The 26,937-nt window shown below is 46.0% G+C and overlaps 1 protein-coding gene across 1 annotated transcript; it reads left to right on the forward strand.

Annotated features, from left to right (window-relative positions):
* The first annotated feature begins 2,836 nt into the window (after positions 1–2,836).
* Positions 2,837–26,937, forward strand: TLR4 (toll like receptor 4). Its single transcript, XM_005441990.3, has 3 exons — positions 2,837–3,028; positions 3,810–3,976; positions 5,250–26,937. Exons 1-3 carry the CDS (start codon positions 2,906–2,908, stop codon positions 7,507–7,509), a joined length of 2,550 nt encoding a protein of 849 aa, XP_005442047.2. The 5' UTR covers positions 2,837–2,905; the 3' UTR covers positions 7,510–26,937.

A 26,937-nucleotide genomic window follows, 5' to 3' on the forward strand; every position in this document is an offset into this window, starting at 1 on the left:
CCACCGGTGATTGCTGAGCTGAGTTGTATTAGCTTATATTGTGCTAGTTAGGATGGCACATATGGCCAGTGCTGCAACCCATTTGAGAGCAATACTGGGTCAGCTGGTGTAGGTTACCCCATGCCTGAGCTTCTCAAGTGCTTTTGGAAGCTCTTGTAGTGCTCTCCATCTCTAGCTCCACAAATGTTGTGTTGTGTGTGTGCCAGCATCTCAGGAATGCTCTCTCCCATCTGATCCATGACTCACAACCAAATAGTTGTTACAGATGGTCCTTTCACTTAAAATAAGACCTGGTGTGTTTAAACTTGAAGAACATGGTAAGAAGTATTTCAGTCTCCATTTGCAGATAGACTTGGGGAACTGCTGACTACTGAGGTAGATATATCCTCTCTTCTGGGTAATAGCTGTTGATCTACATGTGATACTGAGTTAGCTGTGACCTTGAAATCACCACAGCTACAAACAGCCCTATCTGTTCTCATGGCTATCACCAGCTGTCTTGTCCAAGAGTTAACTAACTCTTCTTTTTGGCTGGAGTTCATGAATTATTTTAATTTCACGTAAGCAAGTACAAGAGGTTTTGTCAGTCCAGCTACATTGTGGCTGTCTTATGCTATGTAATATCTTGCTTCAGATCACAGAGGTTGAGTATATGCTGTCTGCTGTTGTGTTACTTATATTATAATAACGTTCAAGAGAACAAAGATCACTCGGGCATGTGTTCTTAGAAATACAGATTCTCTGTAACACCTCCTTTCTAAAAGATCTTTGATGATCCCACCAGTAAATTGCCAGCGCAGTGAATCATGTTTCACTTCAGATGTTATTCTTGTCACTTTAAAGGATTCCAAATAATACTTTTGTTTCTTGTGAACAGAAAGAGGCAATTACATAGACATTACGGCTTTCTACAGTCATTGCACATTGTTGTATGCAAGCTGAAGAATATGAAGTTAACCAGCACTGACTTTCTAAACCGGTAGCTGGGCTTGATTTGCCAGCTTGCATGTTTTCTTCTTGCACCCCATCCCTTGCAGATTCTGTAGGATTTGTCCTTGAACAAATTGTGATGTGTATTGTGAAACTGTTGCTTGTGATGGAAGCAGCACATTCTCCGAACGTCCTTTAAGCTGCGCTTTCTACTTGACCCCTGAGCAAGGCTGTTGGACGGATTTTGTGATGCTCCCAAACTTTCCAGCATGTTCAGTGCGTCTCCATTGAAATGGTAATTTCTAGAGCATACTTCAGGCTCATCTCAGCTTTAGATAAAAATTAAATGTGGATTGCTTCATTCTGCATATTGAATACTAAAAGATGCACTCATTTGTCCTCTCTGCAGACACATGATGCTCTGCCAGTTTCCTTAATCCAGGCACAGAAGCAGTCACTTTTGATTCCATCTGTAAAAGGAAATACCTGCAATCATGAGAGGCTTTTTAGAACAGGGATTTTGTAGAACTTGTCCAATTTCAACAAACTTCTTGTCTGCTGACTTAATGGGCACTATCTGGCTGCACATCAGGGTGTCGGTTTTAGCTCCCATTGTGCTGCCTTGTGTTTTTCATTGCAGAGATCATCTGTTATTTTAGGATTTCTCCATCTCAGTGGCCATCTACTGACCTGCCAAAGAAGTCCAGTCCCCACCTGCCATATTTTAAACTTTTCTTTATAAGTGGATTTCTCACTGGACTGATATTGCAGCTTATATTTAATATTAATTTACACAGGCTTTCATCAGTAGTGACTCGCTATTCTGTCTACTTCTAGACTAGTATCCCATCCTCATCTCACATTTTTGCAACTTCTCTGTCTATGTGGTGTTAATAATACCGAGGAACCCTATGGCTGTATCCCCAGTAACGCTTTTTAGTTATCTACAGAAAGACAGGAGTAGATACATGAATGCACTACCATTTATCAGAATAAATGAAGGCAGGGAGCTTTATTAGAAGGCTTACAGCTGATTTAAATTAATATTGCCAACTGCGAGGTTTTACAAAGGCTCTTCCAGAAACAACAGCTGTGTTTGCACTGTAAATTAAGGACAGTATTGAGAGGTACTCACTTTTGTAGCTGGGCATCAAATGCAGATTCAGGCATGACCAGGGCAGATAGCAGCTCTAAGCCCAGCTGGGGTGTTTATGCCTTTCCCAGCTTGCTGCCCCCAGCAACCACCCACCCAAGGAAAAGGTGAGGAGGGGTGTAAGGTCTCGGGCTATGACTGCTCGGTGAATCTCCAATATTTACTCCCTGTGCCTGGCCACGTGCAGCTTGTTCCTGTAATAATTACAATACTGAGGTCCAACCAGATGGATAAAACCCAGATGTATGTTCATAAGAGCTGAGCCATAGATAAACCTGTTGTTACATGGCTCAGGAAAACATCTGCCACAGCAGAGCACTTATCCACTACTTGCCAGTGTGGAGTAGCTGGGAGCTTGGCAGGGATACAAAGGCAGAATCATTTGCTCTATCCAGTGCATTTGAATTATGGGATGTGAAGCATGACCTTCCAGAAATTGGACTGAGGATTTCACCAGTGTTTTCCTTTTTTTTGCCAATTTGACCTGAGCTAAGCTGAGGTGATGAAGGCAATTGACACATTGATACAACCCATATTCCTCTTTAATTTCTAGTCCAAACTATACCTTTCATTACTTCCTTTTTTTTTGCTTTTCTTTTTTTAAAACCTTTTTTTTTTTTTTAAGAAAAACAGTTGCAAGAAGAGCAATTCACTCAAAGCATTTCTAGAAAACAGGCGACTAGCATTTTCACTTCCCTCCTTGTTTTCTGCAATTCTTAGTGACGTGCAGTGAGAAGCAGGAGTGATGAAACACAACGCTTGGCATTTCAGGAAGTTTCTCACTCCAGGTCCTTGAGTGATACTCACGCTGCTTTCTCCTGCATGCCTGGCCTCCTGAAGATGTCCCAGATTACAGCTCTTTCCCTGTGGATGCTCATGGTAGTGCTGCAGCTGGTGCTTGTCCCATCACAGCTGGCAGGCTGCCTCCTCAATCCCTGTTTGGAGGTATGTGATCTCTAAACGAGCACAAAATCCTTCTGTTTCTCTGCTGCAACTTTTCCCTCTGCTTGGGAGGTTTGTGCATCAAGTCTGTTGTGTGTTAGTAGTCTTAGGAAAGCCTATCTTTTTTTCCAAGGCTGTTACCAAGGCAATTGAAGTATTTGAAGTAAATGCTGGTCTCAAAAACATCTGAGAACCAGAACTAGCAGCATGAACCATTTCTTCTTGTTAGCTTTCTCTACCTTTGATGGTTACTGCAGTACAGTTAATCTAATAGATTACATTTCCCTTGGAAGAGATCCAAGCCTTATCTATAATTTCTGCAAAATACAGATTATTGCCTGATTTGTACTGTAGAGTCATTTCACCAGTACTCCAAGTACCTGGCCCCTGCATTTTCCAAACTTTTGCTGACAATTATAACTTTGGTTACAGCTGCCTGTTGTAAGCTGAAAGCTGATCCTGGACATACAATGCATCCCTGTGTTTGTTTTGCTGGCTCTCTCAAAGGTTGCTGCTGGTTCATCCATAGCCTCAAGGAACACTGTCCTGTAGTTTTGCACCTGCTTCAATCAGCAAGAAACGCAGCTCTTCCTGGGGAGTAGGACTGGTTCTATTAGAAGTGGGAAAGATGCTTAGGGTATATAAGATTATTTCCTAAAGCTCAGGGCAGCTCATTTAGAAACTCACTACAAGGCTAGTCATTCTGCTCCTGTTTTCCTGACTAATTTTCTGGCACTTCTTGAAGAGCAGATGTTGACCGTGATTGGATCTGCCACTGTTACAGGTCATCCCTAACAAAACTTTCAGCTGCATGGGACTGAACGTCTCTGGAGTTCCTGCTGAAATCCCAGATACCACCCAGAACTTGGATCTCAGTTTCAATAATCTGAAATCACTGGGGTCAAATTATTTTTCATCAGTCCCTGAACTGCAGCTTCTTGATCTTACAAGGTAATGAGCTCTTTTACGGGGTTACTGGTTAACCTTGCTTCATCAGCTGGGCCACCATGGTTGCTTATTTTGCGGTCTGTTGGTCTTGGCTGTTCATTTTGTTTTACTTGTGTCTTTATCCCTGTGTCTGTCTCTCTGCACATCCCCATGGTCAAGTGATGTGCAGCTTTTAGTCTGGTTACTGAGTGCCCACCTGCTGCACAGAGGTGGGTCTGTCAGCCTGATCGTGTAGGTTGGGATGGGATGTGAGAAGGAAGAGGAAGATGTTTTACTTCTCTCTGAACAAGAAAAATGTCAGATTTTTCACTGTAACAAAAACTTCAAAGTGGAACATCTTGGGTGAGCTGTTCTTCTAATCACAGTTTAAAAAAAATGAAGGTACATTCATTTTCTAAAAGGCTGTTTTAAAATATCAACACATTCCCTTTTCCCTTCTCCTCACATATCTGGGGGAGGAGATGGGGGAGGCTTATTAGCAAATTTGAATTGATGTATAATTTCCATTGACTTAAGACAACAGTTTCTCTGGGTAAATTGTTTCACTGAAAAATGTCACTCTGTTCCATCAGTTACAGCTCCAAAGTGTCTGAGTGGCAGAGCGGGTTTGCTGTAAAGCACTGGCTGCATTATAAAACTGATTTTACTTGAATTAATTGCAGAATGGATTTGGGTCTCGAATTCTGGATCTTCCCTTATGAAACCAGTTTTAGGTGGTCACCCTCTTTTTCCTCTCTTCCTTTTCTCCTTTAGAACCAGCATGGCCTGGGGTCTGGTGCCTCTCAGATATCATCAGCAAAAGAATTGTGATCTTTGCCACTGCTGCATCATGCTGGTGCCAGTGGAACTGCCCAATTGTGGCTGAGGTGACAGTGTGAAGGTCTGGGGGGTGCAAGGTGGAAGGACGTGCTTTATCTGTATAGCTCTGCCATAAGTGATGGTCGTTAGGAGGTTACTTTGGCCTTAACAGAAGGCCGCAATTCTTCTTTCCTGCTGCTTGCCTGAATTTTTGACTTTCAGCGTGTCTCAAGGTCTCTTGCTTTGCAACTGAACTTCAGATTTAGAGAGGGAGGAGGAGGTGAGAGAAGGTCTCCTGCTGTGGAAGGGTTCCCTTTGCACATTCAGGAGTGCTGACTGCTCAGCACAGTAAAGCCAAACTGACCCCCAGCGTGAGGTGGAGCCTAAGAATGTTGCACCAGTGCTTGGTACTGTAGTGTTAGCAGACATGAAAGGGACAGTTTTACATGCACATTTATTCTCTTTTCCTGCCCAACAGATGCCACCTTCATACAATAGAAGATAACTCCTTTAAGGATCTTCAGAAACTTTCCACCTTAATTTTAACTGCCAATTCCCTCCAGTACTTGGGGACAGCAGCCTTCGATGGCTTAACATCTCTGAAAAAACTGGTACTGGTGGAAACCAACATAGCCTCTCTGACTGACCTACCCATCGGACACTTGCATACCCTGCAGGAGCTGAATTTGGGCCACAACAACATTGCTTCATTGAAGCTTCCCAAATATTTCAGCAACCTGACCTCTCTCAGGCATCTGAGCTTTCTTTCTAACAAGATCACATATATCTCCAAAGGAGACCTGGATGCCCTGAAGGAAGTGAACAGGCTCAACCTTACACTGGAGCTTTCCTTGAATAATATAAAACACATACAGCCAGGGTCCTTTGCAAAGATTCACCTTGGTGAGCTGGGACTAAGAGCCTCTTTTGGGAACTTCAGCGTGATGCACACTTCTCTTCAAGGCCTGACTGGTTTACAGGTCAACAGGCTAATTGCTGGAGAATTCAGTGACAGTAAGAAACTGGTAGACTTTCAGAGAGGACTCTTGAGTGGACTGTGTCAGGTACAAATGCAAGAATTTATCTTAGTGTGTGTAAGGGGATTTGAGGATGACACAGACACTCTTTTTAACTGCTTAGGCAACGTCTCCAGTATTCGCTTGGTGAACCTCCAGCTTGAAAAGATGTCAGAGGTTCCTATGTTCTCTCAAGTGAAACAGCTGGAATGCAAGAAATGCAAGTTTCAGGAAGTGCCTGCCACGAAGCTCTCTCTTTTCAAGGAGCTGAGAGTGCTTCGTATTACCAAGAACAAAGACCTCAGTAGCTTCCGACAGAAATTTGAGAGTCTAAGAAACCTGGAGGTGGTAGATTTGAGTGAGAATCACCTCTCCTTCTATCGCTGCTGTTCCCCTCTGTTTCCCGGATGTCCAAATTTGAAATACTTGAACCTAAGTTACAATTCTATCATCAGAATTACTGGAGATTTCACTAATGTGAAGAATTTGTTATATTTGGACCTTCAGCACACAAATCTGTTTGGTCCTGGCTCCTACCCTGTCTTCCTATCCCTTCAGAAACTCATATACCTCGATATTTCCCATACCAGAACTCATGTTAAATCCCAGTGTACCTTTTGTGGCTTGAACTCTTTGAGAGTGCTCAAGATGGCAGGCAACTCCTTTGAGAACAACCAATTGGCCAACAACTTCAAAAACCTAAGTCACCTCCACACCTTGGATATTTCAAGTTGCAAATTAGTACAGGTGGATAAAAATACATTTGATGCCCTCTCTGAACTAAAAGAGCTAAACATCAGCAACAATAAACTACTGAGCTTTGATCCTGTAGTCTACAAGCCGCTGCAAGCGCTCACAGCCCTGGATCTCAGCAACAACCAGCTGAGCGTTCTGGTGGACTCAGCCCTGGGAATCCTGCCTGATAGTCTGGTCCTGTTAGACATCTCTCAAAACCTGTTTGAATGCTCTTGCACAAACCTAAACTTTCTGAAATGGGTAAAGGAAAAGCAGGACCTACTGCAGAACAGGGAATTGATGATATGCCACACACCTGTATATGTGAAGAACATGAGCCTGTCAAGCTTCGATCTGCACTCCTGCCAACTCAAAGCAAGTACAGTGGCATTCTCAGTGATCGCATTGCTCGCTGCAGCAGTGTTCCTCTTCCTGATTTACAAGTACTACTTCCAGCTATACTACTCATTGGTGCTGCTCAGTGGGTGTAAACACACTGCAGAAAGGGGTGACACCTATGATGCATTTGTTATCCACTCCAGCAAAGACCAGGAATGGGTGATGAAAGAGCTGGTGGAACCCTTAGAAGGAGGAACACCTCCCTTCCAGCTTTGCCTTTACTACAGGGATTTCCTACCAGGGGTACCCATTGTCACCAATATCATCCAAGAAGGTTTTTTGAGTAGCAGAAATGTCATTGCAGTCATCTCTACTGACTTTCTGGAAAGTAAGTGGTGTAGCTTTGAGTTTGACATTGCCCAGTCCTGGCAGCTTGTTGAAGGAAAAGCTGGAATTATCATGATTGTACTAGGAGAAGTGAATAAAACCTTGCTGAGGCAGAGGCTGGGGCTGTCCCGATATCTGAGGAGGAACACCTATCTGGAGTGGACAAACAAGGAAATCAGCAGACACATCTTCTGGAGGCAACTGACAGCAGTCCTGTTAGAAGGCAAGAAGTGGAATCATGAGGAGGCAAAGCTCATGTGAAGAAAAAGAGAGATCACTTCTCCCCTGTCTCCCATCATGGCTTGGCTGATGGCTGGTGTTCAGAAGTTGGTACTTCCGTGGCTGTTCAGAGTTGGAGGAAGTAGATGAAGGCACTGTAAAAACAGTACAAAAATACCTGCCTTGCTGGTCACCCTTTCTCAAGGGAACTTGTAAGCTAAGGAGTGTCAGCAGCTGCACACGCCTGAGCCCCGTGTTTGCCTGTAGCTGTCAGCCAAAGCTGGTCCAGCAATCCACACAGGTCAGGTGGGTTGGTGAACAGATGGACAGCTCTTACTGTCATTTACCTGCCTCTGAAACTGTATTTGGATCCTGAGGTCATTTACCCAGTGGAACTTCAGGCTCTGTTTCTTTGAGGGGACCCCAGGATCTCCAGGGGAGAGCAAAGGTACAGGACTCTTGGGTCTAAAAGTGGTGGGAAACAGAAACAAGATTTGGATCCTGAAAGTCTTGGGTCTGCCTCCTTAGGCACCATGGCTCAGGGAGAAAACCCTGCAGAGGGAAATGGAGTTCCCTACAGCCACAGACCACCTGGCAGCCACTCAGTGCAGCTGAGCAGTTATGTCATCAGTGTGGGGGGAGGTTGTTTTTGGTGGGACATTTCCTTAACATGTTTATTTCAGTTTTCTTTAGACCAAGACAAAATATTGAATCCCCCAAATATTGTCACCACCTGGAACTCTTATTTATATCCAGCTATATTATATAGCATTTGAAAGAGTGGTTTGAGGTCTTTGCGTGAGATCCAAAAATCCGTGGGACCAGAAAGAGCCATAGAAATGCTTAACACCTTTAAAATCAAACTATTTCTTTGCCTCAACTGTTTTGCCTCATGCAGTGTTTCTGGATACACTGTGTGGGACTGCCCTATACAAGCAAGATTCAGTCTGAGCAAAGTGTTTTGATGTTTACAGCCAGCCAGTTCTAGAATAAGCTTTTCTACTCTCTGGACCAGCCTTAGTTCACGGTTGGAAGTTGCTGTAGGAGCCTTCAGCCCATGGGTTGAAATGGGCTTTGGACCTGTTCAGGCTGAGAGTCCCTCTTCCTTCCCACTGTCAGGCTGTGGCAGCCTCTGATCCTGGTGGGCATCTCAACACGTGTGGTCAGCCTTTCCCAGGGTCCAGGTGCTACGTGGAACAGGCCAGTCACTGGGTGGGAGAGTTTTGCCTTTTTTCACCGAGAATGTGCCTGACATTTTGCAGGGAGGAGAGATAGAGGAGAAAAGTCTGGGTTAGCTAAACTAAATGTATCCCAGCGCTGCCCTGAATAAAGGGAAGGAAAGTCTAAATGCCATTGAATCATATTACTGAGCGCACCCATCGATGTGCTGAATATTGAATAGTGCTGGCATATTGCTCTCTATTTATGAAAGGCTTTGGTTAGGATTAATCACTGAATTACTCTAGTTTTAAACTTGCAAATCCTTCTATAATCAATGACGTTCTACAGAGGTAAAACAGAAGCAATTGAGTGGTGAATCAGATCTGATATTTATTCAGAGGAAAGGGCCTGATCCATTTCACTTTTCTAAGCACCAGTCAGCACCATCTCCGTGGAAGCCAGTGGTGAGATCAACATCAGACACTATTTGAAAAAGAGAGCAAGCTAGTGCCAGGGCTTGTTCTGGCAAAAGCTGCACCACAGTTCTCTTGCTGTGTGCTGTGCCAGATAACACTACCAATGCCCCCCACCCCCACCCCCAAGCCCTCTCAAAGGCTTTTTGTGCCCTATGTGATGAAACTTTCATAAAACTAAGCTCAATGCTGCTTTCACTTGCCCAGTGAGTTTGCTTTGCACCTGCCAAGTACTGTTGCAGCAATTTCCAGAGTGCGGTGCTCCTTACCTGTGCTGTGACTGAGGGTCCAGAGTGCTGTGCTGTGCCAGCAGGGCTGCCTCCTCACCTGGGGAGAGCCTGCTGGGGATGGGGGGGGTGGGCGGGAGATGGGGTGCCGTGAACCAGGGCACAGCATTGTGCTCCCTGGGTTGAGGCCAAAGGAGAGCATGAAGGCCAAAGCAAATTTTAGCCTGGATTTCAATAGCTACAAGTTAAATTGGAAAACAAAAGAGGAAAATCAAATTAGGTAGGAGTTCCTGCTCCTGAATCGAGCAGCACTGAACCTGCATTTCTCCCTCACTCTTTCTCTCTGTGGTTCCTCTACAAACAATTGGGTGTATATGTATTTCTGGCACAAAGCAGAGTCCTATGATTCTTGGTTGTGATTATAATAATCAGTTTTTAGAAAGCCTGAAAGTGGTTCTGGGCATTATAGTACGGGTTTAGGACAGTATTGTTTAAAAAGCGAGTGTTTGTTGAATATCAAAGCAACTTTAGGAAAGCTGGGATGATGCTGAGAGGAGGCTCCCACCTGTACAATTTAAAAAGAAACCAGATACTTGTTCTTCTCTTCCTATTCAGAGTCCCCACAGCAAAGATGGATATGTGAGTTGCCCCAGGCCCTCTTACTGCCCAAGAGAAAGCACAAAAACCATCATAGCTTCTGGAAGTGAGAGTGAGATGGTACAATGAGAAAGAGAGTGGAGGCTGGGGTGTTCAGAAAAAAAGGGGGTTTGGAAGACGTTTGTTCTCTGCAAGCCCCAAAGTCACTCTCAGTCCTGCTTCCCTCCATGCGTTTAGAGATTTCACTTGGTCTCAGCAGTAGTTGGTGCTCTGAAAGACACAAGCTGATTTCTTCTATTGCTGAGACCTTCAGAGCAGAACCAGGACTTTCTTTTTTTCCCTGAATGGCCCAGGAGGACAGGCTGCCTGTTGGCATGAACACCCCTTGATAGGACCTGGGTGCCAGGCACAGCCACGTGCCATAAATGTTGACCTGCACAGCTGTGAGCTCTGTGGGGTGAGTGGCCCCCAGCCCTCCCCTTTGCACAGCCCAGGAGGTCAGTAACCTGCCCTGGCAGTGCCCGTCTTCTATATTCTGTTGTTTATGAGTCTAGGAAGGAAAGGGCTGTATCAACAATTACGTTTTCACCATTTACCTGGCAGAGAAAAAGTAGATTTGTTTTTAGAAGACTCAAAACAACTTTCCCCAATACTATAAAAGGAGAAATCATTGTGCTTCAAACAGAAACACACATTCCTATTTGCCTTTGTTACAGGAAGCAAATTTCCAAAGCAAAACTGAATGTTCTCATCTTCAAACATGCTGGCATGCACTGTTGTTTGAAAATGTTCACTGTGCAGCAGGTAGCTTTGATATTATTTACTCATTTGGGTGAATAAATGAGCAGCCAACCAAACATCTATGCAGGTCCACATTCATCTCTCATGTAAATAGCTGAACCTGTTCCAGTTATTAAAGCATCTGTTTTACCCAGGTCATAAAAACAGATGGAGATGAAGCTCCAAAGGGCTGTTGCATCCAAGTTATTTCACTTCATTTGTAATGGGGATGTGCCCTGATTTCACTAGGTGCTTAATTTGACCCGTGCAAAATGCCAGTATAGACAAAGCTCCAGTCTTACTCACATGACAGAGGGAGAAGTCTTAGAGGCAGGCCATCATGATGTGCTGGCATCATCACCAAGATGCGGTTTGCAGTGAGGGCTCTGAACCGAGCAAGCCCTCATTAGCATGATTGCATTTGTGGTCTCCGCACTGTAGCAGAGACATTATGTAAAAGCTGAAAACTAGAGCCATTCGCATTGATGCCCGCCTGGATCCGGCTGGCCGCAGGCGCAGCATCGCACGGCTGTTCCCTTGGCCTCCCCAGGTATCAGCACAGACTTCCAGTGTCAGTTTAAAGATCAAGAAAACAAGGAAAAGCAGCTGATTTCTCTGGACTGACTGATACTTGACAGGACAGGTTGAAACTTTTTCTAGGAGTGTGTTTGTCCTTTTGGAAATGCTATTTTGTAGGTGGCTTATGTAATTTAATGAGGTAGCGTAGTGAAGCTGTGGAACAGAAATTGTCATAGCAGGGTTTCTGGTTTAGTATTGCATGGGGTTGTAATTTTGGAACAGACATTTTGCATGGAAACTGATTTTTTGCAAAGTTTTGGAGGGGTTGGAAAAAAGGATTTCAAATAAAAGTTAAATTGTTCCACAGCATCATTTAAAAAAACATTGGTTTAGGCTTCTGCTGTTGTTCCTTAGAGTACCTTTTCATTTGAAATGTCTTTCTATTTATATAATCTGAGTAGCCTCCCAAACCAAAACCAAAATGTAAAAATGTTTTCATCTACCCAAATTAAAAAAAAAACAACAACTTTTTTTTTTTTTTCATTTTTGTACCATGAGGAACTTTTAACAAAACTTTAAAAAGCAGAAGTTTTAACAAAACAGAAATTCTGCTGCCATGATGGCTCTTACCCTGACCCTCTAAAAGGTAAACCTTCACCTGGCTGTATCACACATGTAATCTGGGCAGTAAAAACACTGAAGAATCTCCACAATGAATTTCACTAAGTGCCTTTTGCAAAACATCTTGAGTAGGTTCAGTCAATCAATACGAACTGCCTGAGACTGAGAGCAATTGAACATGGTAGGAGAGAAGCAATTCCTTAACAAGTTGTTTTTTGCCATTGCAGCTGAGGCTGAGAATTGGGACAAATGACAGCAAAGCATGATTTGCTGAAGAGCTCATCTGCCAGTAGTGTGAACCTTCCTCAGCTTCAAGGTCGTGTAGAGGGCAAAGTCAATAATCCGCCAACCTGGACCTCCCTGTGTTGCTGCAAGCACAGAGAAACATTGCATAATTGAGGACAGTTCTGTTAAAAGCCTTTAAAATCAAGAAAAAAGATTAAAAAGAATAGGAAAGAGATTGGTGCAGGATCTCAGGGAAAGTGGCCACAATTTAGCAGCTGGGTGAATCTCAGCTGCTGGTGGTGACTTGGTCCCAGGGCTGCCCGCACTAACAGCCTAAAGCAACTAGAAGGCAGAAGTTTTCTGATGAGTCTAAAAGTGCTACCTTTTTGCATAATGGTGACAAGAAAAGGTTTTGAAATCAGTACCTCTGAGAAGTTGCTGTTAGATCGGGTTTCTGCATGCTGGTGCCTATTCAGAGAGCAACTAAGGCAGCAGTGGTGTGCTTTCCATCACTCCTGAGAAGAGGGAGGTAATTCTGCTCTTTCAGCAAGTCCTGCTGTGGAGAGCCCAAATTCAGGACATGTGCACTTCTCACCCTGGTGCTTCCTTGCTGGGACACCCTGGGTCACCCTCTCGAAACATCATCCTGAGGCATCCAGAATGAATGATGCTTTGCATGTTCCTCTCCATGTCTTCCCAGCATGGGCAGTTCCTGGGAGCTAGCTCCACTTGGGCTAACGTTACCTACCTGCATTAGTCCTGTTCCTACCCACGTGGAAGAGAAGGACTGAGCAACCATTTAAATATATTTAAATACAGATGAAACTCTGGCCTTGAAGTGTGTTATATACACCTTCATGTATTCATTAGGAGAGCCTTAAAGCCGTTCTACAATGCTCTCTATTACCTCAGTCTGCAAAATCGTGATTTTAGCTATTACTGTCACTGGATGCCCTGTGGCATAATGGCACTTCCCTTCACGTTCCCTTGCATTGCTTTCCCCCGCAGCCTCCCCTTTTAGCAAATGAAATGTCTGCACCTGAAAACACGTCTGTATTTACCAGCTGCCCAAATTACATCTTTGGGCCACTCCAGCTTTAGCAATGATATTGATATGTCTTCTGTCCTTGCAGTACCCCTGTGGCCCATGCTCCAGAGCAGGTATTGGTTTAAGACCGGAGTCTGAATAGGAAGGATGGAAATGAGCATCGCATGGGTACCAGCACTGTTCTGCAGGTGACACGGTGGAGCTTGGCAGCCCTTGGAGCTCCAGCTGGGGCAGGTGACTGGCATGAAAGTACTTCAGCATCTCTGCAGGACCACAACCCCAGAGGGCAAAAGCAGCCTAGTCCAAGTTTCCCTTTATGCCTGCCAAGGCTACCCAGTATATAGAGGGAGTGAATCAGTACATACAAAAAATCTTCCAGGTCACAATTTGTTATTCTTCACTCTGCTTATAGTCATTCTCAATTACAGGACACACATTACAAGAGGGGAGACAGTCCCAAGGCAACAGACATCTCCTCCCCATATCTAACCCATGTACCTAAGCCCTCCCATCAACAGCATATACCTGTCTGACCCCCCTCTCACACAGGGTGTCTATGCTGTGAACTGATGTGCAAAACGTGGGCCCCACTTCCCAAAAGGCTTTAGGCACCCCACAGCACCCTGCTGTACCTCTTCTTCAGCAGCACCCTTTGCTGAACCACAGCTGAGGTGGTGCACCAAGAGGAGCATCAAGGTGCAGGTTGAAAGGGCCACAAAAGTAAAGCCTTGACCACGGCTACAGATCAGATGTGTCGCAGGGAGAGGGCATACGGCCCCGCGCTCCCCAAATCCTCCCACCAGAGCTGCTCAGAAAACATTCCTTGCTGGTAGTGGGGCAGATCCTCAGCTGAGGGGAAGATCGCCCTGCCCTGGAGCTCCGGCCCCTGTCCCTCCAGCCAGAGGGTTCAAGCCCTGCCGCAGCCCGGTGATAAGAGAGCAAGTGCAGCCTGCCCTGCCTGCAGCTCCTTCCTCCCTTATCGCCACATCTTGAGCACTATGCAAATAACAATAGGGTATTGTCAGGCAAAAGAGATTTAATTGCAGCCTACACTCCCAGAGAGGGGAAGATAGGCTTTTCTCCAGATCTCATCTCCAGTCTATCTTTTCTTCTCCCCCTCTCGCATCCTTTCCCTCTCCTCAAAGGTTCCCTTTTCTCTCTTTCAGATCCCAGCCAGCAGCAAGCGACCAGCCCCAAATGTATGAAAGAAGGGAGGATTGTCCTTTTTTTCCTCATTTTAAAAAAAGTCTTTAAATCCTTTAGAGTGTTGTGTCCCGCAAGAAGGATTAGCAGTAATTCCCCTGCCATCACTTGCTTCAGACGCTCTGACAATTCATTCTCCTGAGATCCCCTAAACTCACTGCTGAATACATTAGGCAGAGGACACGGAGTGGGCTTGAGGAGACTGTTATGCCCTGTCCCCCCTCCCTACAGCCTGGCAGTCCAGTTTAACACATCCACCAAAGGCCCCTGGGTGAGCACTTCTCCGCAGTAACCTGAAACAAACCCAAATTGCCCGATGTGGCAGCGCTGGGATGCTCTGCAGTGGTTCAGCTCCCACGCTGCAGGATTCACAAGGGGATGCCTGGAAGTCGTTCTTTCCTCTCTCACAGGCTCTGTCTCAGTCATGGATCTGCTGGGAGCCTGTGTCCCCACCCCTGCTCCTGGGGTGTAATCTCTCTGTTTTCTTTTCTGATCAGTGTAATCCGCTCAGAAGGGCACCCTGCCATCCCTGCCTGGCTTTGGATGCTGCTGAGCCCCCTTAGATGATAGATGCCCTGTCTCGTTTTCTCTGTTGGTAAAATGGGGATTGCGACCCACACACTGTGATTTACTGGAGTGAATCACTAAGAGGTAGCTGGACCACAGATCAGAGCCCATGAAAACTGTACTTTCTGTTCCTCAACTCCATTTCCCCCATCTTGGGATTCTGAAATCCATCTCTACAGTCTCCCCAGGCCAGCAAATGTGTGTCTGAAGTCAGATCCTTCCAACCCCTTTCCTGTCACTGGTCCTGGCTAGTGGTTGCTTAAGTTTTGCTTTTTTTAAGGGAAATAAGTGCACTGACAGTAGCACAGCAAAAAGCAGTATTTGGCCCCCAGGACCCTCTTTGCAATTCTGCCTTAGCAGTAAAATCCTCCCTGCTGAGGTATTTCTTTCTGCCACTCCTTCATTGATGCTGTTAGTATTAGAATAAGCTGTTAATAAGGAAACTCACAGTCTTCCTGCTTTCTGCTCCTCCTGTGACTGTGGCCCATGCCTTTCTGACCTGCACAGAGTCAGCAAGTTTCAGTTCCCTGCTGCTTGCATGCTCTAGCAGCCCATGGTCTCACCCAGTGCTAAGCTGGGCCAGCCCTGCTCTGCCTTCAGCCAGTTTCCCCCCACCTCTCGCTGCCCCACTGAGAGCAGGTGGGTGACAGGGTTTGCCCCTCAGCCTCAGACAGAAACTGCCTGGGTGGTGTTATTCAGAGCCTTGATGGAAATAAAGGGTGCCTGTTTGCTAAAAATGCCATGGCTGGAAAGCAGCAATGTGCTCTGACAGGGGACATGTCCGCGGAGATCCCCTGAGTGCTGTGGAGGTGCCCTGCCAGCATCCCTGGGGCTGTGAGGGGGAGAGGAGGATGACAAGATGCTGGGATTGGAGCCTGAGTCAAATCTGGGGAGTTGCTTGCCCTCCTTGATAGCTGCTTCTCTTGGAATAAAGGGAATGTTTTATAAAGAACCTTATGAAAGCAAAGTATATCATGATTTCAGTGTGAGTAGACACAGGCAAGATAGGAGCATCCCCTTAGATTTGCCTGCTGGAGGTTATTTACCTCGGGAAGCTGCTGAATAAAAGATACAAAAATACAGCAGAAAGCACTATTATTTGCTCCATTCAAAGCATGATGGGAGGAAAAGAAACATTATAAGGAGTATCTTTGAGTCTTTCCAGCCTGGATTTGTCAGGGACGAGTTTTCACGGAGCACTCTCCGGGTGACCCAGTTTTTGAGATGCAGGCATACACAGATGCACACGTTCGCACACACACACACTGAGCCGCAATCCACAACTTTAATAACTGAGTGACATACAAAGGAGATTTTGATGCAAAGTGGAGCTGACAGAGAAGTGGAAGGAAGTATCTGTTTTTTTGCTTTTGTTTTTGCCTTTTTAACATCCAGTGCCACACCAGGATTACAGTCAAGGTGGTTCTAACCTTCAGCAAGGACTGATGTTGTTGTGGGTTCTGCTTTTAATGACATTTAACAAGAAGCAGTAGCTCAAGGGGAGAGGAAACAAGGGTTTTCTTTTCTTTTCAGGAAGAATTTACTAGGGCTGTCAGGATTAAACACATGAAATGAATGCATATGGGGGTGCAAAGGGGGTTTAATAGCTTTGCTGCCGGTAACCACAGAACAGCTCTGAGACAAGTTTGCCAGCCCTGTCACACATCTGATGAAACATCTGTGTATGTGGAAGTGTGCCTTTGAGGGTAAGTTACCACAAACTGGTCACGCTGTGGTGACTTTGCTGTCATCTATGGTTTTCTGGCTGTGGATATGGTGTGGGTGACATGAAGGTATAGCTGTGTAGTGGTGATATCTGTTTCTGAAAACTTCCCCTCAGGGATGGGTTGGTGGCTGCTCCAGTCCAAGTGGTGAATGTCACTTCTCTCCCCGTGATTTTATCAGACTTTTCTGTAGGATCCCCAGTGAGCAGGCACATATTAACCTGGGTGGATTTGCCAGGACCCCAGGACAGCTGCTGGCTAGAGAGTTGCCCCAGGTTGGGTACCCAACTAACCAGTTCAGGGTTGACCCGGAGTGGGGCCAGGCATCCCTAAAAGCTCACATCCTTCCCTAAGTCATGCCAGGCTGTTGCATTGAGTGCACCCAGGCTGATTGCAGTGGATTTCATGTCCTTAAAGCAAAACGTAGAGACTAGTTGCTTTAATATTGCAGCAAAAGGCTAAAAATGAAACATCCTCATAAAATCTGGGGCTTAGGAAGGAACGATATATTGCAGAGGAAGGAACAACAGAGAAAACAACCAAAGGAGATAAATGCTGAGCCAAAGTGCATCCTTTCTTGAGCTTTCCCTGGATTTGTTCATGGCAGTGAGAGTCCTTGGAGTGGTGTTTTGGGCTTGCACCTCTATTTAGAAAATATCTTTAACTGTAAATAAGCTGGTGATGCCTTGTGTCCCTCCAGGACATTGTAAGTGGCTAGACTCAAACTTCTGAAAACACAGTGATGGGGAAGTCAGCACTAGCACAGACCTACCGCAGCCCTAATTGTATGAGCTGACAGAAGGCAGTGGGCATAGCTCAGCAGAGATAGTGCCAAAGAAAGAGGAAAATTAAAGGAGAAGGTATTATTGTCTGTGCTGTGTGGTGGTGATGCAATTCCCACATGCATTTCAGTCATGTGAACTTTAGCAGATGGTAAACATGTTTGCTGGACTATGTTGGGAGACCTTGTCAGAAATCCCTCCGAGTCTTGAGGTTACCAGTCTGCTCCATTGAAGAGATCCAGATGCTGAGGCTCTGGCAGGGACCTTCTCCTCCTGGGGACTGACAGCTCTTTTGTGAAGGGACCTGGCAGAAAGTGCACAGCCCATGCAGCAGAAGCGTCTGCTGGCACCCTGGCGAGATAGCCAGCTAGAGAAAACCAGACCTCACATGCCACGCAGGTTGTACACCTTGAGCAGGGTAGTGGCAACTTAAGTGTAAGAAAATCCGGTGGTTTTGACTAATTTTGAGGAAAGCCATTTGTCTTATGATGTGGTGAATTTTTCATGAGCATGGGGCTGTGGTGGGGAAGAGACAGTCCTCAGTGGGGAGTGCAGAGCCCTGTCAGATGTTTATGTGTTGGGGAAATGCAGCCTTGAGCTCCTGTTTCTGTGCCCAACCTCTGTTCGGATGGGGAGCCCTCTCTCTCCACCCCTCTAGCTGGAGGGGAGGGCACCCACCAGGACAGGGAGCCTCTCCTCCATGGGTTGAGCTGGCCAAGAGCTCCTTGGCTGCCATCAGAGCTGAGCTCAGAGCAGATGCACCAGGCCACCAGACAGGCTGCTCTCCTCTGGCTTAGTGCGATGGAGTGGTGATAGATGCATGCTTCGATGCTGCTCTTTGCATCTGATATCCAAACACAGCACGGGGAAATGACAGCAATATGTGTCCCCCTGACACCCAGAGAATATAACGATATTGCTGTGAAAATGAGGCTGCTGCCACACAGCTAAACTCTGAACCCTTCCCTCTGTGAAGCAGCTATGATTAGAATCTCATCTCACTCTATATTGCACAGCACCTGTGGAAGAAAATCCCACCCAGCAGCATGTAACTATTTTTAAAGGCCTTTTTCTAACGGGCTGGGAGATGGGACTGGTGAGAATCCTGCTGGTGCCATGGATTTCTTTTAAACCCCTTGCAGAAAAGTATGGAGCTAGACTTGGGGAAAGTATCTCAGAAAAGAGGAAGTGGCAGAATGATTTTGCCAAGTGTGAAGCTTGTGCCAGCTCTTCCCACTGGAAAGCTGAATTTCAGCATCTGCGTCTGTTAATTTTTTTTAGCTTTGCCGTACCTAAATCAGTGAGATGCCTCCAGCTGTAGGAAACTTGTTGTGTGAGACTTGAGTGTTTTGAAAGCATGCCCAGACACTTGAAAGGGGTGCAGCGGTCCATTTCATGGGAAAGGTGGGCAGGAGCGTGTCCCAGGGATGCTCTGCTCTCCTCCTCAGAGCTGCGTGTCGGGTCAGTTGCCTGCAGCTTCTGAGCACCACAGAGTAAAGAGGTAGGGAAAACCTCTGCAAATGGGCAGAGAAGACCAAGGGGATAAAAGAGTCATGCCTTTGGGATCTTGGGATGTGGGACACAATAAGCCATGAATTTTGGGCTGCCAATGCCAAAATGGCACTGGATACTTTGTAGGTGAATAAATCTACCAACAAGCCCCAGTAGTGCCTGGCAATAGGGCGCATAAGTGCGGATGGCTTGAAGCAAAGCCCCCTTTCCACTTGATATGCTGCTCATGGATGGAGTTTTGTGCTGTACAAACATAATTTGCTCTCCCTCTCCAAATGGAACCAGGGAAGTCTATTACATTTATCTTAATTAAACAAGTCGCTTTGCAAGCAGTGGAACCTACAAAACCTGGTTTCCTACAGTTGTCTCCCATGTGGGTTCTCTGGTGTCTGATAGAGTGGGTGAGCTCATATCACGTCCTGGGAGTGGGATGGGAGGTGGAAGGGTGATGGGAAGAAGTGCTAATTTGAGTATATCCTCCCTTATAAAGCTTGTTACAACATAATTCCTCTGACATGTCTCTTCTTCCATCAAATCTGATTGCAGGCCAGTGGCTTTACGAAACTATTATGCAGTGCCTGTGGCCCAGCTAGCCCCATCAGCTAAGCCTCGTTTCCTTGGGAAACTGTGTAAAAAAAATAAACAGATGGGACCTAAACTGCCTAAAAATTATTTGTCATTATATCCCACAGAGTTTGACCCACATACCTGTGCTTTTCATGGCTCTGTAGCTGTGATTATCATTAACTTGAGAAAAAGGTCCCACTTAGTATGTCCCATTGACCATGCAGTTTGCAGATTGAGGATGCAGCATTAAATAGATGTACCCAGCCACAAAACCACTTCCCATTTTGTATAATACAGGCCAACAGAGATTTGAAAAATGTTCCATTTCTGTATAGAAAGACTATTTTTAAAATTGAACAGTAAGTTAGTCCTCTATTGACTTTCAATTTCCATCCTCTTACATTTCCATAGCAACTCTGGCCATTTATGCATTTATCTTTGTATTTAACTTTCCTCTTTCATACCATTTCAAGTGGACTCAAGTGCTGCAAAAGGGTTAAACCAGTCTTTCAAATATCTCCCTGTTTTAAGCAATTACTTGAAAATACACATATATATTTTAGGCTAAATTGACAAGTTTGTGGTTTAATGAAAACTGTCTCCAGAATATTTGCCCTGAAAAACGCTTCAGGGCGATAACAAGAACAAGTCACAACCTCTCTCCTCTCCCCTCGCCTTCTATTATTACTGTCTTCAAAATTCTCATACAGAATCTAAACTTGCAGCTGCAATAGCTGTGACAGTCAAATGGCTGGATATTGGGTAAGCTTACACTTTGGCAAATCTGGCTTTCTTTTTTTTCTTTTTATTAAAATATTTTCATGTATATTCAGGAACAATGAGAAAGCAAGTGCATTTCACAAATTTTGTGCTTCTGGGTTTGGGATAGAGGTGTGACCGTGACCATCTACAGTGCATGGTTAGAGTTCCCACTGACAAGCTGGAGGGTCTTTGGTGGGATGTAGTAACCTCCTCTGAAACCTTGATGTCTGAGAGGTTGGGTAGGTGCAGTAAGCCAAGTGGGTAGCCTTGGGCACAACGGTGAATCTCCATGCATGACACTGGAGAGCCCCACCACGTAGGCATTGTTGGTTGAGCTACTTGGAGAGCAGATTGGTCTTGAACTCTTGAGTAATGTCTGCAATGGGCTGTGGGAAGACAGCTTTCAGGTCAGTAATCCTCTTCTAAGTCCACACTTGCGTTTCCTCCCTACAGTTCCATAGTGCTCGTAGCTGGGAAGTCTGGTGGGGCTTTCATCCCAGCAGACAGCAGACTTTCAGTTCACTGTCATGCTGTTCCTCCTTCTAATGTCTTCCCACCTCTCCTCCATCCAGTTGATTACTCCTACCACTTACTGGGGAAGAGTGTCCCCTGTCACCAGGAAAACAATGGGTGACTTAGTTGCAGCACAGAGAAATATGGGACATGTTTCTCTGGAGACATGGTGACACCCCCAAGTGAAGCGCACGGGAGAACATGCTGCTTTGGGGAGGCATTTTCACTGTGTCTGTGTTCACCTTGAGCACTGATAACCCACAGTCACTCTGCAGCAAAAACCTACCTAACTGACCAAGGTGTTTAAGTGCCAAAGGCATTTTTAAATTTTTATTTTAATGGGCCTGGGAGTCTAAATCTCATTGACTTTCAAATTGACTGTGCAGATCAATGCACAATGCCCTGACAAGGCAAGATGGTTTCCTACAAAACATCCTCCTGCACATCAGCTTGTCCACTTTTACAGGGCTCCAACAGCTTGGAATCCATTCTAATCTTCTGCTGGGGGATTTATGATGAGTCCTAGAGCCAGACCTTCAAGATGTTTTGTGCAAAGATGTAAGCAAGCAACTGATGGAAGTGATGAAACTATTTAAGTGCCGAACTCCCACTGAAATCTGTTGCCTAACCTGCTCAGATGCATCTGAAAATCCTATTAAAGCACTTCCCTGCACCTTTAAGCACCTGGACACCTTAGAACTGCATTCTTCCGTCACTTAAGGATGGAAAGCCAGAGGGTTCCAGATGATTTGTGCTCCTAACTGACTTGCTGCTCCTCAAAGAAATCTCTGGTTTTGTCTGCATTGTGCCAATGTCCCATGTCACCTTCCCCTTTCATTCCATCACTAGTGTTGTTCCTCAGTGAAGGACTCTAAACAATTCCTCCCCCTTCCTTACTGTTGACACCTTCCTGAGTGTTTGCAGGTCGTTATTAAATCACCTCTTTACTCATCCTTTATCTGAGCTGTACATAATTAGTTCCTTTAATCTTTCCTCATAGGTCAATCCTTCTAAACCTTTAATCATCTTTATCTCCTTTTCCTGCAGCCCCTCCAATTTGCTGCCACTTTTTTTTTTTTTTTTCATTTTATTTTGCGTCAAGAAACAGCAAAACCCATGAGTTCCAAATCCTATCCAGACTGACTAAAGGCAGCGTGGGGCTGTGGGTTTCCCTGTGGAATTGCCCCTGTTTGCTTCTGGTACAGCCTGGTGAGCAAAGGTGGTGTTGGAAGGGAGGAAACCGCCTCCTGATACTGCCGATTTGGCTCTGCTAGCAGGCACTGGTTCTCCCTACCCTGTTCTTTGCTGTCACAAAATCTGCATCACTTTCCAGCTGAGTGCTTTGGGTGACAGAAAAAGAAGATTTCCAAGTGTCTTAAGTTCACTGTCCAAGCACAAAGCTGCTTCCTGGCACAACTTGGATGCGTCCAGCTCCTCCTGCTAAGGATGCTCGGGGCTGGCAAGAGGGGAAGGAACAGCTGTCCTGGCAGCTCTGGAATGTGCTGGGGGTGCTGGACTGTGGGGATGGGGGAAGGCAAGAACCAGCACTAATAGCTGGTAGGAAAGAAAGACCCCTTTATTCCTTGCACCAGTGCCAGACAGAGGAAAGATAATGTATCATGTATTTCACCCAAAGGAGCACTTTTTTACCTCATTTTGTGTCCCTACTAGACAAAGTTATCAACACTGCTGTCCTGACAGCCTTTTGCAATGCAGATGAGCTGTAAGAGTCTAGCACTTCTGTCCACATGGGCCACACCGCCAGGCTGTTTCCCTTGGCTGTTAGTCCCCTACTCCAGTGACTTTCCACCTGCAGGAGCTCTGATCTATCTGCTCTTGCCAGGGCAGGTTGCTGCTGGGTTCTCAGCCCTGGTACTGCATCCCAAACACTGACCCACTGCGCCAGCTCCTGCCCAGCTCCATATTGCTGCTCAGAGTAGCATGGAATTTTTTGCTTTGCTCATAAAAATACTATTTCTGTGCTTGATTTTTTTTTTTACATTATATTTGCCCTAAGTCCTTCCCTCCAATGATTTGTGAATGATACTGCATTCACCTTCACCATATCTTTGCCCATTAACAGGAGGATGGGGAAAGTGAAGCACTGCAGGAGGGATGGCAGGCAGAGTCCTGGTCCTCCAACCTGCATGTTGGTGGCCCTAGCTCCTGCACTGTCTGAAAGCACATGGAAAAGGCCCCAGAACAAGCTGGCTTTCTGGGGGAGCATGGTGGAGTAGTGGCTACTTGGAGTCTATCTAGGCAGTGCTTTGCTTGGCTGTCTTATCCTAAATGAACATTTACAATTTTCTCACTGGGAACCACAGCTGCTTCTTTCTCCTAAGCAGGCACACCAGGGTGCTCCTTATCATATACTTTGCTGAAAAGCAAAGGCCGCCTTCATCTCCTTTCCTTTTATTTATCGTAATTTGCCTCTGGGTTGGCCTAATTGCAAAACAAAATAAAGCCATGGGAGGGTGGTAGAAATTTTCAGCTCCAACCTGTCTTGTGGTACTCCTGGAACCACAAAAAGCCTAAGCTTGTCCTGCAGCACTGGGAGCTGTGAGTGACCGTGACCAGCCCTGGGGAACAGACCCACTTTACAAGTTGCTGTGTTCTTTTATGCAAAAGCGTGCTGACAAAGCCACTCACAACTTTGATGGTTCTTTGCACAGCAGCAAGGACTAGACGCTCTCTGACAGAGATGGTGAAACCTGCATCTTAAGATACCTGTCATTCTGCAATGAGTTTGCTTTCCCTTTTTCCACCCATGCCAGCAAAACCTTGCAAATGGTGCATGATAGTTGTCCTGCCTCCTCAGAGGATGACTGGAGGGTTGACCTGGTCTGGCATATCACAGGCAAGGTGAGATCTGGCTGGTTATATGAAAAGAAGCCATTTCTGGGCTATGGTATACACATGTGGTTTCCAGTGACAGTTATGCGCTCCAGATACAGTGTGATGTTGAGAGTGAAGGGCTGAGCTGTGGCTCTCAGTGGAACTGGGCTGGTGGAGTTAAACAGTCAAGACTCTTAATGTGCCTAGAGGTATCCACTTGTGCATAATGAGGATGTAAAGCTGCATGTTTATGCAAGTACACCTGGAGATCATGGGGGAGGCTGCTGACAGAGAACTTTTCACTTGACAGGGATGTGAAATACTTGATCAATGTAGCAAGGGTCACCCTGAGCCTCAGCAATGGCTGGGAACAACCTGACCTTAGCAAGGAGATTAGGAGTGGTTGGGGTATTGCCATCCCGTTCCTGTGCCCCTCCCGAAGGCTGACAGCACAATCCAAAGCCCTCAGGGAGCCCGGAGCACCCCCCTTCCCCTGGCACCAGCAGCAGGCAGCCAAGCCTGGCGATGCCTCTATCATACTGTTTCATTAGGGATTTCTGAGCCTGTTCCCTAAAGCTGAACATGCCTGGAAAAAGAAGACCATTTCCAGTCTAGGACCCTTGGAGGGACTCAGGAAGATCAGGTGCACTGCCTGGGGTGCCCTGCACACAGCAGACATGCCACAAGTGCAGGGAAAGCCCCCACAAACGATGCCCCCCAGGCACAGTGCAGGCACTCCGTGCTTGCCGGCTCTTTCAGGAGCCATGCTGTGTCCTCTCCCTGCTTCTGATACAAGGGGAGATGAGGACTGTCTGTGTCATATCCTTGCAATGACTTTTATGAAGCCCCATACATCCATCTCCTGCTGCCTGGAATTGCCACAACCACTTCTAGCCCCATCTGAGCTCTGATGTTTCCAGATGGGACTATTAGACTCCCTAGGAGTGCAACTGTAAATATCTGCAGAAATGCCACCCGAGCACTGCAGTGTGGGAGCATTGCGAGCACCGGAGCTGCCTTGCTTCCGCTCAGCTGCCTTTATTCATGAAAGGGGCTATGAGTCCCCGAGGGCTCAAAATCAGCAGTGTTGTGCAGCAGCTCTACTATCAAGGCTTGCACTCCACAGCAGGAAAACCAAAGAAGTGGATGCAATTTGTGCATGGCTGGAGTGGGACAGAGCCATCACGCCATCATGTCTCTGCCACTGATGTCTCAAGTGACCATGGTCACCTTACTAGACCCGGCACGCAGATGAGTCCTTGGCGTTTGGGAATGTTTTCTGGAATGCAGACGGCATCCACCACAGAGCCTAGCCTAAATTTCAGTGGAACCTTTGCCATAATGGTAATAATAAGCTTATCGGTGTCTTTTTTTTTTTTTTTTTTTGCTAATAAACGTAGCATTGTTGTGCTTTTCATGAGATGCTTCTGCATATTTCTGTTCAGAAGAGAAGCATAACTGTGTTGCTTCTTCCACCCAAAATGGATTCTGGTGGCACTGCCAGTGCTGGTTTCTGGAGGCAGCTCACTGAAAATGAACCTGCTTTTTAACCGACAAAACAGCTGTACTGGCTGTTAACTGCCTTCCTGCTCCGCTGAGCAAGTGCGCGCTGTGGTTCCCCTCCTCCCTCGCGCTCCCCTCCCCGCTGCAATGGCTGGCTATTGCAAATAGTTTCTCGGAAAGGGTGAAATCCCAGACTGTAGGCAACTTGGTTGCAAAACTCCCAGTGACTTCAAATCTGAATACTGTGTTGCCAGCATTCTAAGGAACCCAGCAGGGAGAGCCAGAAGCAGACGCCTCACTCTGGGAGCCATTTATTTGGAAGCATTCAAATGATCTTGTTATGTTTCACTTGTGGTGCTGTTTCACAGAGCTCCTCCATCACAGCATGCAGACCTCGACACCCTCTCCTTTCCTCCGTGCACCATGGCACAAAGTGGGGTGACTATGACCTTGTCTTGACATGCAGACAAGGGCTTCTCCTGGACTGGTAATGGAGCATCCGTGTAGCAAAGGTCACTTTCCAGCAGAGCACATGCTCGTTCCCGTATCACTGCTGCCTCAAGTCACTTTAGGTGCCTGTGACCATTCCTCCAGGAGAGGGATCCTAGACATAGCTGTTACTGAGATGGGAGCCCACATGTGACTGGGGAAAGTCTGTCTTGTCTACTAGGACAGTCAGTCCTGAAGAAAGCTGAGACATGATCACCCCAAATCATGTGAGTGTCCAAGTAGTCTCATGGAATAGGTTGAAGTTTCAGTTTGCTCACAGGGAGGAACACAGAGATGGAGTGGGAATTGCCGTGTTGGAAGCAGTCACTTTCAGGTCTGTTGGAGTCATGACCTTGCAGTGCTGGTCTTAAGGTTGATCCTTTGGGGACACATTTGAAATAAAAAGAGCATTTTCTAATAGTCTAGCCTAGCTGCTCATTCATGCCTTGGTTTTGTTGCTGGTTTGGGGGTTATTTTGTTGTTAGTTTATTTTCTCTGGGTTTAGCTGGTACCAGTTTGGAAGCAAAGGGACCCCTCTTGCAATAAGGGACTAGGTTAAAGAAATCTTCACAGAGAAGCTGTAACCAGCCCCAACTTGGGGCAGGGAGACAGCAAAGTACAAAGTGAAAGGCCAGCTTTTTCTGTGTGCATTGATTCGCCTACCCACAAGAAATTTAGAGACCCAAATGAGGACTCCTTACATGACTTCGCTTACAGGCAATGCTTCCGAAAATAGCCTTTTCCCAAATAAGCTTTCATACAACAGCAGCTTCTGCAGAGCTCCCAGTTCTGTCACCGTGGTGTGGACAGCAAAGCTATGAGGAAAAATACCAGCAGCAGCTCTGACTCTATAAAAGCAAAAGTCACCAGTGAGTCCCTCAAATCCCTGATGCCTTCAGTGAAGGACAGCAGTGATGACCCTGGGATCTACCCGTCTCCCTGGAACTATTCCCCCTTGCAAATTCTTTCAAATAAATAGCTAAATAGCAAGAAACTCAAAGCCTGGGAGATATGACAAGCAAGCATTTGTCCCCTTCTTCTGGGTATTGATGTGCAAATAGTGTCTGAGATTTCCAGCCAGGCAGAGTTGTGCTGTTTTCCCTCAGACTCTGGCACAATCCTAATAGAAGAGCTAAAGGGATCTCTGCAGGGAGCCCGCATTTGCACCAGCCCATGTGAACTGCCCCGTATTAGCAACAGACGCCTGAGCTGGGCTGTAAAGCCACACGTCCCTTTCAAAATGTGACTTTGAAAACTCAGGCTCCCTTGACTCTGTGGGCTGAAGTGAGACACTTTCACGCCTTGGAGAAAATGGTTTATAATATATATATATGAGAGAAAAATAAAGGATAACGACTATTA

The sequence above is a fragment of the Falco cherrug genome, chromosome 9 (genome assembly GCF_023634085.1).
Source record: "Falco cherrug isolate bFalChe1 chromosome 9, bFalChe1.pri, whole genome shotgun sequence".
NCBI lineage: Eukaryota > Metazoa > Chordata > Aves > Falconiformes > Falconidae > Falco > Falco cherrug.